Raw genomic sequence first — 14608 nt, 5'->3', positions numbered from 1 at the left:
ACTTTCTGCCATATGGGTGGTGGCATCTGCATATCTGAGGTTATTGATATTTTTCCTGGCAATCTTGATTCCAGCTTGTGCTTCATCCAGCCTGGCATTTCACATGATGTACTCTGCATCATGTGACCTAAATCAAATCCCTTATGACTGACTATACAGTGGAACTGAGAAATAGATTTAAGGGACTAGATCTGATAGACAGAGTAGCTGATGAACTATGGACAGAGGTTTGTGACATTGTACAGGAGACAGGGAGCAAGACCATCCCCCCAAGAAAAAGAAATGCAAAAAAGCAAAATGGCTGTCTGAGGAGGCCTTACAAATAGCTGTAAAAAGAAGAGAAGTGAAAAGCAAAGGAGAAAAGGAAAGATATACCCATCTGAATGCAGAGTTCCAAAGAATGGCAAGGACAGATAAGAAAGCCTTCCTCAGTGATCAAGGCAAAGAAATAGAGGAAAACAATAGAATGGGAAAAACTAGAAATCTCTTCAAGAAAATTAGAGAAGGGAACATTTCATGCAAAGATGGGCTCAGTAAAGGACAGAAATGGTATGGACCTAACAGAAGCAGAAGCTATTAAGAAAGTGGCAAGAATACACATAAGAACTGTACAAAAAAGATCTTCATGACCCAGATCATCATGAAGGTGTGATCACCCATACTCACCTAAAGCCAGACATCCTGGAATGTGAAGTCAGGTGGGCCTTAGGAAACATCACTAAGAACAAAGCTAGTAGAGGCGATTGAATTCCAGTTGAGCTATTTCAAATCCTGAAAGATGATGCTGTGAAAGTGCTGCACTCAAAATGTCAGCAAATTTGGAAAACTCAGCAGTGGCCACAGAACTGGAAAAGGTCAGTTTTCATTCCAATCCCAAAGAAAGGCAATGCCAAAGAATGCTCAAACTACCGCACAATTGCACTCATCCCACATGCTAGTAAAGTAATGCTCAAAATTCTCCAAGCCAGGCTCCATCAGTATGTGAACCATGAACTTCCAGATGTTCAAGCTGGTTTTAGAAAAGGCAGAGGAACCAGAGATCAAATTGCCAACATCCGCTGGATCATGGAAAAAGCAAGAGAGTTCCAGAAAAACATCTATTTCTACTTTATTGATGATGCCAAAGCCTTTGACTCTATGGATCACAATAAATTGTGGAAAATTCTGCAAGAGATGGGAATACCAGACCACCTGACCTGCCTCTTGAGAAACCTGTATGCAGGTCAGGAAGCAACAGTTAGAATTGGACATAGAACAACAGACTGGTTCCAAAGAGAACAAGGAGTACGTCAAGGCTATATATTGTCACCCTGTGTATTTAACTTCTATGTAGAGTACATCATGAGAAACGCTGGGCAGGAGGAAGCACAAGCTGGAATCAAGATTGCCGGGAGAAATATTAATAACCTCATATATGCAGATGACACCACCCTTATGGCAGAAAGTGAAGAGGAACTAAAGAGCCTCTTGATGAAAGTGAAAGAAGACAGTGAAAAAGTTGGCTTAAAGCTCAACATTCAGAAAATGAAGATCATGGCATCTGGTCCCATCACTTCATGGCCAATAGAAAGGAAAACAGTGGAAACAGTGGCTGACTTTATTTTGGGGGGCTCCAAAATCACTGCAGATGGTGATTGCAGCCATGAAATTAAAAGACGCTTACTCCTTGGAAGGAAAGTTATGACCAACCAGACGGCATATTCAAAGCAGAGACATTACTTTGCGAACAAAGGTCCGTCTAGTTAAGGCTGTGGTTTGTCCAGTAGTCATGTATGGATGTGAGAGTTGGACTGTGAAGAAAGCTGAGTGCTGAAGAATTGATGCTTTTGAACTGTGGTGTTGGAGAAGACTCTTGAGAGTCCCCTGGACTGCAAGGATATCCAACCAGTCCATCGTAAAGGAGATCAGTCCTGGGTGTTCATTGGAAGGACTGACATTGAAGCTGAAACTCCAATACTTTGGCCGCCTGATGAGAAGAGCTGACTCATTTGAAAAGACCCTGATGCTGGGAAAGATTGAGGGCGGGAGGAGAAGGGGACAACAGAGGATGAGATGGTTGGATGGCATCACCGACACAATGGATATGGGTTTGGGTGGACTCCAGGAGTTGGTGATGGACAGGGAGGCCTGGCGTGCTGCAGTTCATGGGGTCACAAAGAGTTGGACATGACTGAGTGACTGAACTGAACTCTGCATATAACTTAAATAAGCAGGGTGACAATATACAGCCTTAACATACTCCTTTCCCAATTTGGAACCAGTCCATTGTTCCATGTCCAGTTCTAACTATTGCTTCTTGACCTCCATACAGATTTCTCAGGAGGCAGGTAAGGTGGTCAGGTATTCCCATCTCTTGAAGAGTTTTCCACAGTTTGTTGTGATCCACACAGTCAAAGACTTTAGCATAGTCAGTGAAGCAGAAATAGATGTTTTTCTGGGATTCTCTTGCATTTCTATGATCCAACGGATGTTGGCAATTTGATCTCTGTTTCCTCTGCCTTTTCTACATCAGCTTGAACATCTGGAAGTTCTTTGTTCACATACTGTTGAAGCCTGGCTTGGAGAATTTTGAGCATTACTTTGCTAGCATGTGAGATGAGTGCTATTGTGCTATAGTTTGAGCATTCTTTGGCATTGCTTTTCTTTGGGATTGGAATGAAAACTGACCTTTTCCAGCCCTGTGACCACTGCTGAGTTTTCTAAATTTGCTGGCATATTGAGTGCAGCACTTTCACAGCATCATCTTTTAGGATTTGAAATAGCTCAACTGGAATTCCATCACCTCCACTAGCTTTGTTCATAGTTATGCTTCCTCAGGCCCACTTGACTTCTCATTCCAGGATGTGTGGCTCTAGATGAGTGATTACACCATTGTGATTATCTGGGTCATGAAGATCTTTTTGGTACAGTTATTCTGTGTATTCTTGCCACCTCTTCTTAATATCTTCTTCTGTTAGGTCCATACCATTTCTGTCCTTAATTGTGCCCAACTTTGCATGAAATATTTCCCTGGTATCTCTAATTTTCTTGAAGGGATCACTAGTCTTTCCCATTCTATTGTTTTCCTCTATTTCTTTGCATTGATCACTGAGGAAGTCTTTCTTATCTCTCCTTGCTATTCTTTGGAACTCTGCATTCAGATATATATATATATACTTTCCTTTTCTCATTTGCTTTTTTCTTTTGCCTTTTGCTTTTTGGCAGTTGGATATCCAAGTCTGTATCAGGAGAGAGGACTAAACTGGAGATTATAATTAGCAAGTTTTTAATACCAACAGCTTGATGGTAATGGAAGCCAAATTCATAAGCTTCAGCTTCCTAATTTTCTTCCTCTTGTGCATCATATTCTCTTTTCCTCCCTACCAAGGTCAAGATACTTGACCTTGAGTTGGCCTCTCCAGAGACTCCCTGACCTATCCTGTCCACAGTGAAGGGGGAGGTCAGCAGCTCCAGGGAACTCCATACAGTTATCCTGGTAGTTGATCCAGCATTGACCTTGTGCCTGAATTCAACAACCAGACTCCCTGGTTGGCTCTGAAGCCAGTTCCTACCTTGTATTTGAGCCTGTTGAGTCTACTTGATAGTCAGCCCAGGGCCTCGGTCTGTCTAAGATGAGGACCTCTGCCTGACTCTGGTCAGATTTCTGTATCATGATCTTAACCTGGCCTGTCCCTATGTTACCTACTTTGTCCCAGCAAATGTTGGTTCATTCATGTCTTCATTCAGCAAATATTAAGAAGACGAGGACTCAGGGTTGAGATTTAATGATAGTGATTTTCACGGCTCCCTGAGGTCATTCGTGGGCTTCTCAGGTAGTGCTAGTGGTGAAGAACCTGACTACCAATTCAGAAGACTTAAGAGAACGTGGATTCAACCCCTGGGTTGGGAAGATCCCCTGAGTAGGAAATGGCAACCCACTCCAGTATTCTTGCTTGGAGAATCCCATTGACCGAGGAGCCTGGTGGGTTACAGTCCATGGGGTCACAAAGAGCTGGACATGACTGAAGTGACTTAGAGCACAAGGTCATTCTTAAATGAGGTTGGCTCTTTTTTTTCCTATTTTGAGTGCATGGCAGTGAGGAATATAATGACTGTTAGTAAAGTTTGATGCCACTGCCTTGATTCATGCTAAGGCCCTGGTACCTTCCCCGCAATTGCCTTTGTATGTAAGTACATTTCCCTCTTTTTCCAGAAAGAGTCAAAATTGGCATCAAAAGCCCAACCTACACCCACTTTATTGAAGCAACAAAATAACGTTTACCCCAGCTCTTGTATCAGGAAGGCTGGACTCAGCCATGCTTTAAAATGACAAATTGAATTTCCTGTTCATGCTGCGTGACTGCCATGGGTGGGCTGTGCCTTCTGCTCTGTGTTGTTCTGTTTCTGGGACCCTGGCTAATGGAGCAGCTGCCACCTAGAACACTGCTGGTCACAGAGGTTGGGGGGAGGCGGGGAAAGAAGTGACAAATCACACACCAGCACTTAACTCTTCCAATGGAGATAAGACATGCTGGCTCATTTCCGTGGCCAAAGCAAGGCACTGGCCATGCCAGCTTCAAAGTGGGGTCGAGGGGGACTTTCCTGGGGGTCCAGTGGTTAAGCCTGTGTGCTTCCGCTGCAGGGGCCACAGGTTTGATCCCTTGTTGGAGAGCTAAAGTCCCGCATGCCAGGAAGCAGAGCCAATAAATAAATAAAAATTTATTAAAAAACATTTTTAAAAGTAGGCTGGGGAAGTGTAATCCTACCATGTCCCTGGAAAGAAATGAGCCAGCATTATCTAAGGAACCACACAAGTGACCACTACATCCCAACGTTTGTGAAAGCCCCCTGTGGCAAACATCACATGCCAGCAGCTCTGTGATGCTCTGTTCTTGTGGTCAGTTCTCTGGCATTGCTCCAGCCCAGGCCAGCTCAGTTCTGTCTCTGGAGGCAGTTGTAAAACAAACAGGGGCTTATATTTTTCATCAGTAGTCTTTCAGGACTCTTAAAGATAAAGATTCTCCCCATTTAGAATCTTGGTTCTAAATACTGGTTCTTAGTGCTTACTGTGTGACCTCGGGAAGATTACTTAACGTCTCTGAGCTTCAGTTTCCTTTTCCATAAAAATCAGTTCCGAGATGTGCATTTTTCCACCTTCTAACATCTCTGAAATTAGAGTAGGTATTACACTAGTGGGCCTGACAGAATTTGAATGGTTACTTTTTCTCTGTGGCGTGTGCAAAAAATGGTGTGTCTTATAAATGATGGTGTCTAACGTGATGAAACATGGCCTCCCCCTTAAAGATTGTGAAGAGGTAATACATGTAAAGTACTTAGCATAGTGGCTGGCACTAAATAAAATGGTTTAATACAAGGCTATTGATGAACTATTATTTAAAAATGACAGGGACTGTGGTAAGGGTGAGGAAACAGCTGACAATATGAAAATGAAACCCAAATTGAGGTTGACTTCCTCTTTTTTGTTTCCCCTCCAGGCAGACTTTAGAGACAGTAAGGTACAGTGCTGTCCTGGCCAGTCCTCCCCGCTGATTCCAGCAGCGACCCTGAGGCCCTTGACAGAGGCCGTGTCCACAGTGCAGACCATCTACACCATTCGGAAGCCTGTTTCTCCAGCAACCAGGTGTGTCAGACCAGCAGGTGCCGACAGGTAACTCTGGTGACAGGGAAACCAGGCCCAGGTTCATTGTGTTTGTCACATCTGCAACGATGTTTGTGACTGTCTTATTCATGCTTTTCTTCATGTATTCTCTAAGTATTTACTGAAAGGTCATCAAAGGCTGCTGCTGCTGCTAAGTCACTTCAGTCGTGTCTGACTGTGTGACCCCATAGACGGCAGCCCACCAGGCTCCCCCGTCCCTGGGATTCTCCAGGCAAGAACACTGGAGTGGGTTGCCATTTCCTTCTCCAATGCATGAAAGTGAAAAGTGAAAGTGAAGTCGCTCAGTCGTGTCCGACTCTTCGCGACCCCATGGACTGCAGCCTACAGGCTCCTCCGTCCATGGGATTTTCTAGGCAAGAGTGCTGGAGTGGGGTGCCATTGCCTTCTCCACATCAAGGTCTAGATAGTATTATTCTAGGTGCTAAGGATGTAGAGTGAGCAAAACAGAAGCCCCCTAACCACAAACTGGCCCTCCAACTGTTCCCCATGCTTTCTCGATGCACATGCACACATTTTTTTCATGAGTATGGTCAGTGTGTACATAATCCTTGATTACTTCCTCCATCTAACGCATATCTTCTCTTTTCAACACTGATCCTGCTCTCACCACTTTCAGTTGCTTTGTATTCATGTAATGTGGTTAACCTCACTTGTTGCCATTACTAGATATTTGAGTTATATCCTATTTCAGATTAAGCTGGACATCCCCTGGAGAAGTGAATGGCTACCCACTCCAGTATTCTTGTCTAGAGAATTCCATGGACAGAGGAGCCTGGCAGGCTGTAGTCCATGGGGTCGCAAAGAGTTGGACACAACTGAGTGACTAACACCTGGACTTTCAAGTTGCTGAGAGGGTGCTACGTGCCAGGTCCTGTGTTCAGCTCTGAGGGTTCAGAGAGGAATGGCGTAAATAACAGTCAGTCCTCTGAGGAGCGGTACCTGCAGAAGCTGAAGTCTGGTGGGGGAAATCCATAGGCAGCCAAGTTCAGGCCATTGTAGGGCTGGCAAATGGAGGGGTTCCTTAAGGAGCCTGAAAGAGCAAGTCAGGAGCTGAGCTTGGGAAATGGCATTTAAACCGAGGCTGCTCTTACCATTTTTGAGCGTGTATCTCACCATTTTGTCGCCTCCTCTTTCTCAGTGCAGAGACACTCCGGCAGGAACTGGAGAGAGAGAAAATGATGAAAAGACTGCTGATGACCGAACTGTGAAACTCTCCCCTGGCTGCCTGGAGGAGGGCATGGTGCCTTCTGTCCGTTTTCTTTCTTCGGGCTTCGTGTGCTCGCTGTAGCACAGCATACAAACATGTGCTCTGGTCGCCCAGGTCTCCATGGCCAGTCAAAGCCAACCTCTGGCTTGACTTTTATTGGAAAAGTTATTTGCTGTCTCCTGAGTATTAGAGGTTTTCCTACTACTCAATGTAGTTGAGACAAAATTTGGTAAGCCTAGGAGAAGAAAGATGGGAAAACCGGGATTCCTTTTCAGAAGCACCTGTGTGTACATATTAATAACCACAGGGGTTAATATGGCATGGAATCCTTTGCTCTCAGTCTCAACCATGTGATTTTGTATGACTGACACTTGCACCAAGCTTTGACTGTTTGTTAAAGAGTCATTTTTAATGAGAGAATAATTCTTTACTGCTGGTTTTTCATTTACACTGGTAAATGCACAGATCTTATAAAGTCTTTAACATTCATTTTTATTCAGACACGAGTAGGTGAACTAAAAAAGGAAAGTTGCAATCACCAGGACTGAAGTTATTTCAGCTTAATCAGAAATATAATTTAACTTGTGAATTTGGGGGTTATGATATTATTGGGGATACATAGAATTTATTATTGAACCCAAAGTAAAAGCTTCAATTGTCTGAAATAGTTGAAATTGTCTAAAAATCCTTACAAAGGGATTTGATAGCAGGATTCATTTGGGTGTTCCATGAAGGAAAATTCTCTCTAAAGTTGATCAACTCATGTCCTGTTGATAGAAACTTGACCAGAAGAAACTTCGCTCTTTTTTATATAGTTTCAAGAAATGTGTTTTTAAATTTTTCTTATGCACTTGAACAACTTTGCAGGAATAAAAGAACCCCCTAACCACAAACTGGCCCTCCAATTGTTCCCCACGCTTTCTCGATGCACATGCACACATTTTTTCATGAGTATGGTCAGTGTGTACATAATCCTTGATTACTTCCTCCATCTAACGCATATCTTCTCTTTTCAACACTGATCCTGCTCTCACCACTTTCAGTTTCTTTGTATTCATGTAATGTGGTTAACCTCACTTGTTGCCATTACTAGATATTTGAGTTATAGCCTATTTTTCATTCTCATAAATAGTGCTGCTATGAATGTCTTTGTAAAAAATAAAATGTTTCTTCCTTTGGATTCTTCCCTTGGGAGTATCTCCAAAGAGAGATGACAAGGTCAAAGAGCATGAAGTATTTTATAGCTCTTGTTTCATATTGTCAGATTGCTTTCTAGAAAGATCTCGTCTCCTGGTTGAAAGGACCTTAAAGGTCATCAAGTTCAACCTCCCATCTTCTCTGAATGCTTGAATCCCCTCTACAATTTTTGATGCCACCAGCAATGTATAAGCATTTCTATTTACCGGATAGTTCTGCCAGTATTGGGTTTTGCCATTTTTATTTATTTTTGCTAGTTTAATAAGTACGTATAGTTGTTCTCAAAAGGTTGTTTTATTTCATTAATTGCTAGCAAAGCTGAGCACTTTTCCATGTGATGACTTAGTAGCTGTATTTCCTTGTGTGTAAAATATCCATCCATTTCTTATGACCACTTAAGTGGGATTGATCTCATATATTTGTATCAGAATTGTATTTTTATGTTGTATTGTATACTTTGCTCTCCTCTCCCTCTCCTTAAATCTGAATGGTGCCAATAATTTGATACTAATGATACATAAAAAAAAAGCAATGCCTCATTAACTAGCATTGTTGTGAAATGAGGTAATGTACGCAAATATTCAGATAACAGAGGATTAACCCTTTTAAGTGATGAATCTTTAAAATTTTAATATTTTTTGAGGGAAATCTTTCTAAAATATATTACAAACTTCCCTGCCTTAGTAAACAGAGTACACTGGAGAGTATTTAACCTTTTCTGGATGAGTCATGGTCATCATTACAAACATCAGCCCGTTTGTACCTTGCTGTGGTGTCGTGATGTCACCAAGAGCCTGTCCAAACCTGCAGGGCTTGGCTTGCCTTTCACAGACTAACACTCTTCTCATTGATGGTTTGCACTGCTGTCTGCTCTATTGGTGAAGCTGTTGGGGGCAACTGTGGTATCTGGGAACTTTTACCGCCTTCCATACTACCCGATCCCTGGCTGTATTTAAACAGCTTTCGCCGTTCTTTCTGTTGTGCACACGATACAAAATGTGTTCCTGTACAATATGGGGGAAGTGTTTGTGTCCCGAGTTGTCACGTCCTGCCGGTCCCTCCTCTTCTGACCTGCTTTCTGAGTCTTCTGCTCTTCACTTCCTGCTCTCTGATGGAAACCTCCGGGGCAAAACTGAAGTTTCCTTGAGGAAGCCAGGAAAGGCAGTGCTGCGTACGTGTCAGGTTGGCTTTGCGTCTGAGGAGGGGTGGTGCATGGGTTTTGGGCCATTGTTCTCAGGAGGCTCTGAGCCTGCTGCTTCTTCCTCCACGCCCCCCTGCGTCACAGATGTTTCGGAAGGTCGATGTCACTGAAGTCTGATCACGAACAAGTTGGCTGTTACTGTATATGAAAACCCAGTACCTCTGGCAGCTGAACTCTAACCAGTAAAATCAAGAGGATTCCACCCTTTCGGCAGTTGTCCTGTTATTTGCCTATGTGCATGGATGTTGGATGCTTGGAGTTGGGACCTGAGAAGATGACATTGTGTTGGGTAGATTCATAGCGATAAAAATGAATTGGTATAGTCACTTCACCTTTAAAAAAAAAAAAACTTAAACCCAAAATAACAGTACTGTACAATCACACAACACATCATATGTCCAGGAAGAAAAATCAGCTTGCTGACATAATCATTCCAGAGCAAGAGTTCCAAACTGTGGGCCACAGACTCCTGGTGGACATGGGGAAAGTGAAATTGTCAGTCAGTCAGTCATGTCTGACTCTCTGTGACCCAATGGACTGTAAACCTCCAAGGCTCCTCTGTCCATGGAAATCTCCAGGCAAGAATACTGGAGTGGGTAGCCATTCCCTTCTCCAGGGGATCTTCCCGACCCAGGGATCAAACTTGGGTCTCCTGCATTGCAGGCAGATTCTTTACTGTCTGACCCACCAGGGAAGCCCAGTGGACATGGGGGTAGGTAGTTAATGCAAGTGGTCTGGGAATCCTGCAACCCTGAGTTTGTGGATTGTAGACTGCATAGGAGATCCTTATGTTTGAAGAATTTAAAAACTAGGTCCTAGAGAATTTGAGAGATCCCACCTGAATTCACCCCAAAATTTACACCCCCAGAATAGAACAAGAATATTCTGACGTCACTTTTATCTTTCTTTCACCATCTCAAATACCACAGCTTTTTAAAAACTTGAAATTCACCATGTTAACCATTTTAAAGTATAATCCGTATTTTTTTTTACCATCTTCATAATATCATATCAGTTCAGTTCAGTCGCTCAGTTGTGTCCAACTCTTTGCGACCCCATGAACCGCAGCACGCCAGGCCTCCCTGTCCATCACCAACTCCCGGAATTTATTCAACCTCATGTCCATTGAGTTGGTGATGCCATTCAACCATCTCATCCTTTGTTGTCCCCTTCTCCTCCTTCCCCCAATCCCTCCCAGCATCAGGGTCTTTTCAAATGAGTCAGCTCTTGGCATCAGGTGGCCAAAGTATTGGAGTTTCAGCTTCAACATCAGTCATTCCAATGGACACCCAGGACCCATGTCCTCTAGGATGGACTGGTTGGATCTCCTTGCAGTCCAAGGGACTCTCAAGAGTCTTCTCCAACACCACAGTTCAAAAGCATCAATTCTTCGGCACTCAGCTTTCTTCACAGTCCAACTCTCACATCCATACATGACTACTGGAAAAACCATAGCCTTGACTAGATGGACCTTTGTTGACAAAGTAATGTCTCTACTTTTTAATATGCTATGTAGGTTGGTCATAACTTTCCTTCCAAGGAGTAAGCGTCTTTTAATTTCATGGCTGCAGTCACCATCTGCAGTGATTTTGGAGCCCCCAAAAATAAAGTCAGACACTGTTTCCATTGTTTCCCCATCTATTTGCCATGAAGTGATGGGACTGGATGCCATGATCTTAGTTTTCTGAATGTTGAGTTTTAAGCCAGGTTTTTCACTCTCCTCTTTCACTTTCATCAAGAGGCTCTTTAGTTCTTCTTCACTTTCTGCCATAAGGGCCATATCATCTGATTATCTGAGGTTATTGATATTTCTCCCAGCAATCTTGATTCCAGCCTGTGCTTCTTCCAGCCCAGCGTGTCTCATGATGTACTCTGCATATGAGTTAAATACGCAGGGTGACAATATACAGCCTTGATGCACTTCTTTTCCTATTTGGAACCAGTCTGTTGTTCCATGTCCAGTTCTAACTGTTGCTTCTTGACCTGCATACAGGTTTCTCAAGAGGCAGGTCAGGTGGTCTGGTATTCCCATCTCTTGCAGAATTTTCCACAATTTATTGTGATCCACACAGTCAAAGGCTTTGGCATAGTCAATAAAGCAGAAATAGATGTTTTTCTGGAACTCTCTTGCTTTTTCGATGATCCAGTGGATGTTGGCAATTTGATCTCTGGTTCCTCTGCCTTTTCTAAAACCAGCTTGAACATCTGAAAGTTCATGGTTCATGTATTGCTGAAGCCTGGCTTGGAGAATTTTGAGCATTACTTTACTAGCGTGTGAGATGAGTGCAATTGTGTGGTAGTTTGAGCATTCTTTGGCATTGCCTTTCTTTGGGATTGGAATGAAAACTGACCTTTTCCAGTCCTGTGGCCACTGCTGAGTTTTCCAAATTTGCTGGTATATTGAGTGCAGCACTTTCACAGCATCATCTTTTAGGATTTGAAATAGCTCAACTGGAATTCCATCACCTCCACTAGCTTTGTTCGTAGTGATGCTTCCTCAGGCCCACTTGACTTTGCAGTCCAGGATGTCTGGCTCTAGGTGAGTGATCACACCATCGTGATTATCTGGGACATGAAGATCTTTTTTGCATAGTTCTTCTGTGTATTCTTGCCACCTCTTCTTAATATCTTCTGCTTCTGTTAGGTCTATACCATTTCTGTCCTTTATTGAGCCCATCTTTACATGAAATGTTCCCCTTGGTATCTCTAATTTTCTTGAAGAGATCTCTAGTCTTTCCCATTCTGTTGTTTTCCTCTATTTCTTTGCATTGATCGCTGAGGAAGGCTTTCTTATCTGTCCTTGCTATTCTTTGGAACTCTGCATTCAGATGGGTATATCTTTCCTTTTCTTCTTTGCTTTTCACTTCTCTTCTTCTCACAGCTATTTGTAAGGCCTCCTCAGACAGCCAGTTTGCTTTTTTGCATTTCTTTTCCATGGGGATGGTCTTGGTCCCTGTCTCCTGTACAATGTCATGAACCTCCGTCCATAGTTCATCAGGCACTTTGTCTATCAGATCTACTCTCTTAAATCTATTTCTCGCTTCCACTGTATAGTCATACCTGAATGGTCTAGTAGTTTTCCCCACTTTATTCAATTTAAGTCTGAATTTTGCAATAAGGTGCTCATGATCTGAGCCATAGTCAGCTCCCAGTCTTGTTTTTGTTCACTGTATAGAGCTTCTCCATCTTCGGCTGCAAAGAATATAATCAGTCTGATTTCGGTGTTGGCCATCCAGTGATGTCCATGTATAGAGTCTTCTCTTGTGTTGTTGGAAGAGGGTGTTTGCTATGCCCAGTGCATTCTCCTGGCAAAACTCTATTAGCCTTTGCCCTGCTTTCTTCTGTACTCCAAGGCCAAATTTGCCTGTTATTCCAGGTGTTACTTGACTTCCTACTTTTGCATTCCAGTCCCCTATAATAAAAAGGATATCTTGTTTGGGTGTTAGTTCTAAAAGGTCTTGTAGATCTTCATAGAACCGGTCAACTTCAGCTTCTTCACTGTTACTGGTCAGGGCATAGACTTGGATTACCATGATATTGAATGGTTTGCCCTGGAAACAGAGATCATTCTGTTATTTTTGAGATTGTATCCAAATACTGCATTTTGGGCTCTTTTGTTGACTATTATGGCTACTCCATTTCTTCTAAGGGATTCCTGCCCAAAGTAATAGATCTAATGGTCATCTGAGTTAAATTCACCCAATGTAGTCCATTTTAGTTCGCTGATTCCTAGAATGTTGATGTTCACTCTTGCCATCTCCGTTTGACCACTTACAATTTGCTTTCATTCATGGACCTGACATTCCAGGTTCCTATGCAATATTGCTCTTTACAGCATCGGACCTTGCTTCTATCACCAGTCATGTCCACAACTGGATGTTGTTTTTGCTTTGGCTCCATCCCTTCATTCTTTCTGGAGTATTTCTTCACTGATCTCCAGTAGCATGTTGAGCACCTACCCACCTGGGGAGTTCCTCTTTCATTCAGTTCAGTCAGTTCAGTTGCTCAGTCATGTCTGACTCTTTGCGACCCCATGAACCACAGCATGCCAGGCCTCCCTGTCCATCACCAACTCCCGGAGTCCACCCAAACCCATGTCCATCGAGTCAGTGATGCCATCCAACCATCTCATTCTCTGTCGTCTCCTCTTCCTCCTGCCCTCAATCTTTCCCAGCATCAGGGTCTTTTCAAATGAGTCAGCTCTTTGCATCAGGTGCCCAAAGTACTGGAGTTTCAGCTTCAACTTCAGTCCTTCCAATGAACACCCAGGACTGATCTCCTTTAGGATGGACTGGTTATAAACACAACTAATTCCAGAATATTTCCAGGATTCCAAAAAAAAGCTCCAAATCTGTAGTCACTATCAGTTCTTCCCCCACCCATTTTCTAACAATCATTAATTTACCTTCTGTCTTCAGATTTCTATGGATTTGCCTAATCTGGGCATTTCTAAAAAATGGAATCACATAGTATGTGGTTCTTTGTGTTGGCTTCTTTCACTTAACATAGTGTTTTCAAGGTTCATCCATGTAATAGCATGTGCCATTTGTTTTTTAATGGCTATATCATATTCCACTTATGGCTATGCCACATCTTATTTATCCACTCATCAGCTGATAGACATTTGGCTTGCTTTCACTCTTTGGCTATTATGAATAATATGAACATTTGTGCCCCGCTCTTCAAACTCTTGGGCATATAACTGAGATTGAAGTAGCTGGCTCATACAACAACTCTATGTTGAACTTTTTGAGGAATTTCCAAGATCACTGCTTTTATATCATAAACAATCAAAAGTGAAAAAAATCACGCATATTACTAGACAGACAGAAGTGTGGGCAAACCTGTTGTTACTGGTCAGGTACCGAGGTGCAGCACTAGAGTTTCGGGGGGAGGAGGTTGTGAAATTTGTAACAGAAAAAAAGTTAGAGAAATGGCTTTGGTGAGAAGAGAAAATAAGGGGTCTTTTTCTAAAAAAATGAAAATGAAATTAAACTCAGGTTCATCTCTAAGTTCCTGTTTGAATAGCCAACTCTTGTTCAGGTAGTGGTCTCCGAACATTCAGGAAAAGTCCTTCCTTGGAAATTGTGTACGAAAGGGAAAACCACAGTATTTCTTGGCCACTCAGTGGATTCATGTTGCCGGGGAGCAGAGGATGTGAAAAACCTGGGCTGAAACAAAGCAGAGAACATGTGCTGAGAGTAAGAACAGGTCTCCCTCCAGGGCTCAAATCTTGTGAGAAAACAAAAATAAGAAAATTTCAGGACTTTCCCCTGGCAGTCCCATGGTAATGACATCACCTTCCAATGCAGGGGGTGTGGGTTCAGTCCCTGGTCTGGCAGCT

At 42.9% G+C, this 14608-nt stretch overlaps 1 protein-coding gene across 8 annotated transcripts in view; it reads left to right on the top strand.

Moving 5' to 3' along the window:
- EPB41L4B (erythrocyte membrane protein band 4.1 like 4B) overlaps window positions 1–9472 on the top strand; it is a 138390-nt gene extending 128918 nt beyond the window's left edge. For 5 of the 8 annotated variants that reach the window (XM_027550462.1, XM_027550464.1, XM_027550465.1 and 2 more), the window contains 2 exons: window positions 5475–5647; window positions 6798–9472. In XM_027550462.1, the coding sequence (XP_027406263.1) occupies window positions 5475–5647; window positions 6798–6867 (243 nt within the window). In that variant the 3' untranslated portion in view covers window positions 6868–9472. The remainder of the gene's footprint in view (window positions 1–5474; window positions 5648–6797) is intronic. The other 3 variants (XM_027550469.1, XM_027550467.1, XM_027550466.1) reach the window with 1 other exon arrangement.
- Window positions 9473–14608: the final 5136 nt, after the last annotated feature.

Source organism: Bos indicus x Bos taurus, chromosome 8 (assembly GCF_003369695.1).
Source record: "Bos indicus x Bos taurus breed Angus x Brahman F1 hybrid chromosome 8, Bos_hybrid_MaternalHap_v2.0, whole genome shotgun sequence".
Lineage (NCBI taxonomy): Eukaryota > Metazoa > Chordata > Mammalia > Artiodactyla > Bovidae > Bos > Bos indicus x Bos taurus.
This window is presented reverse-complemented; position numbering and strand designations above follow the sequence as displayed.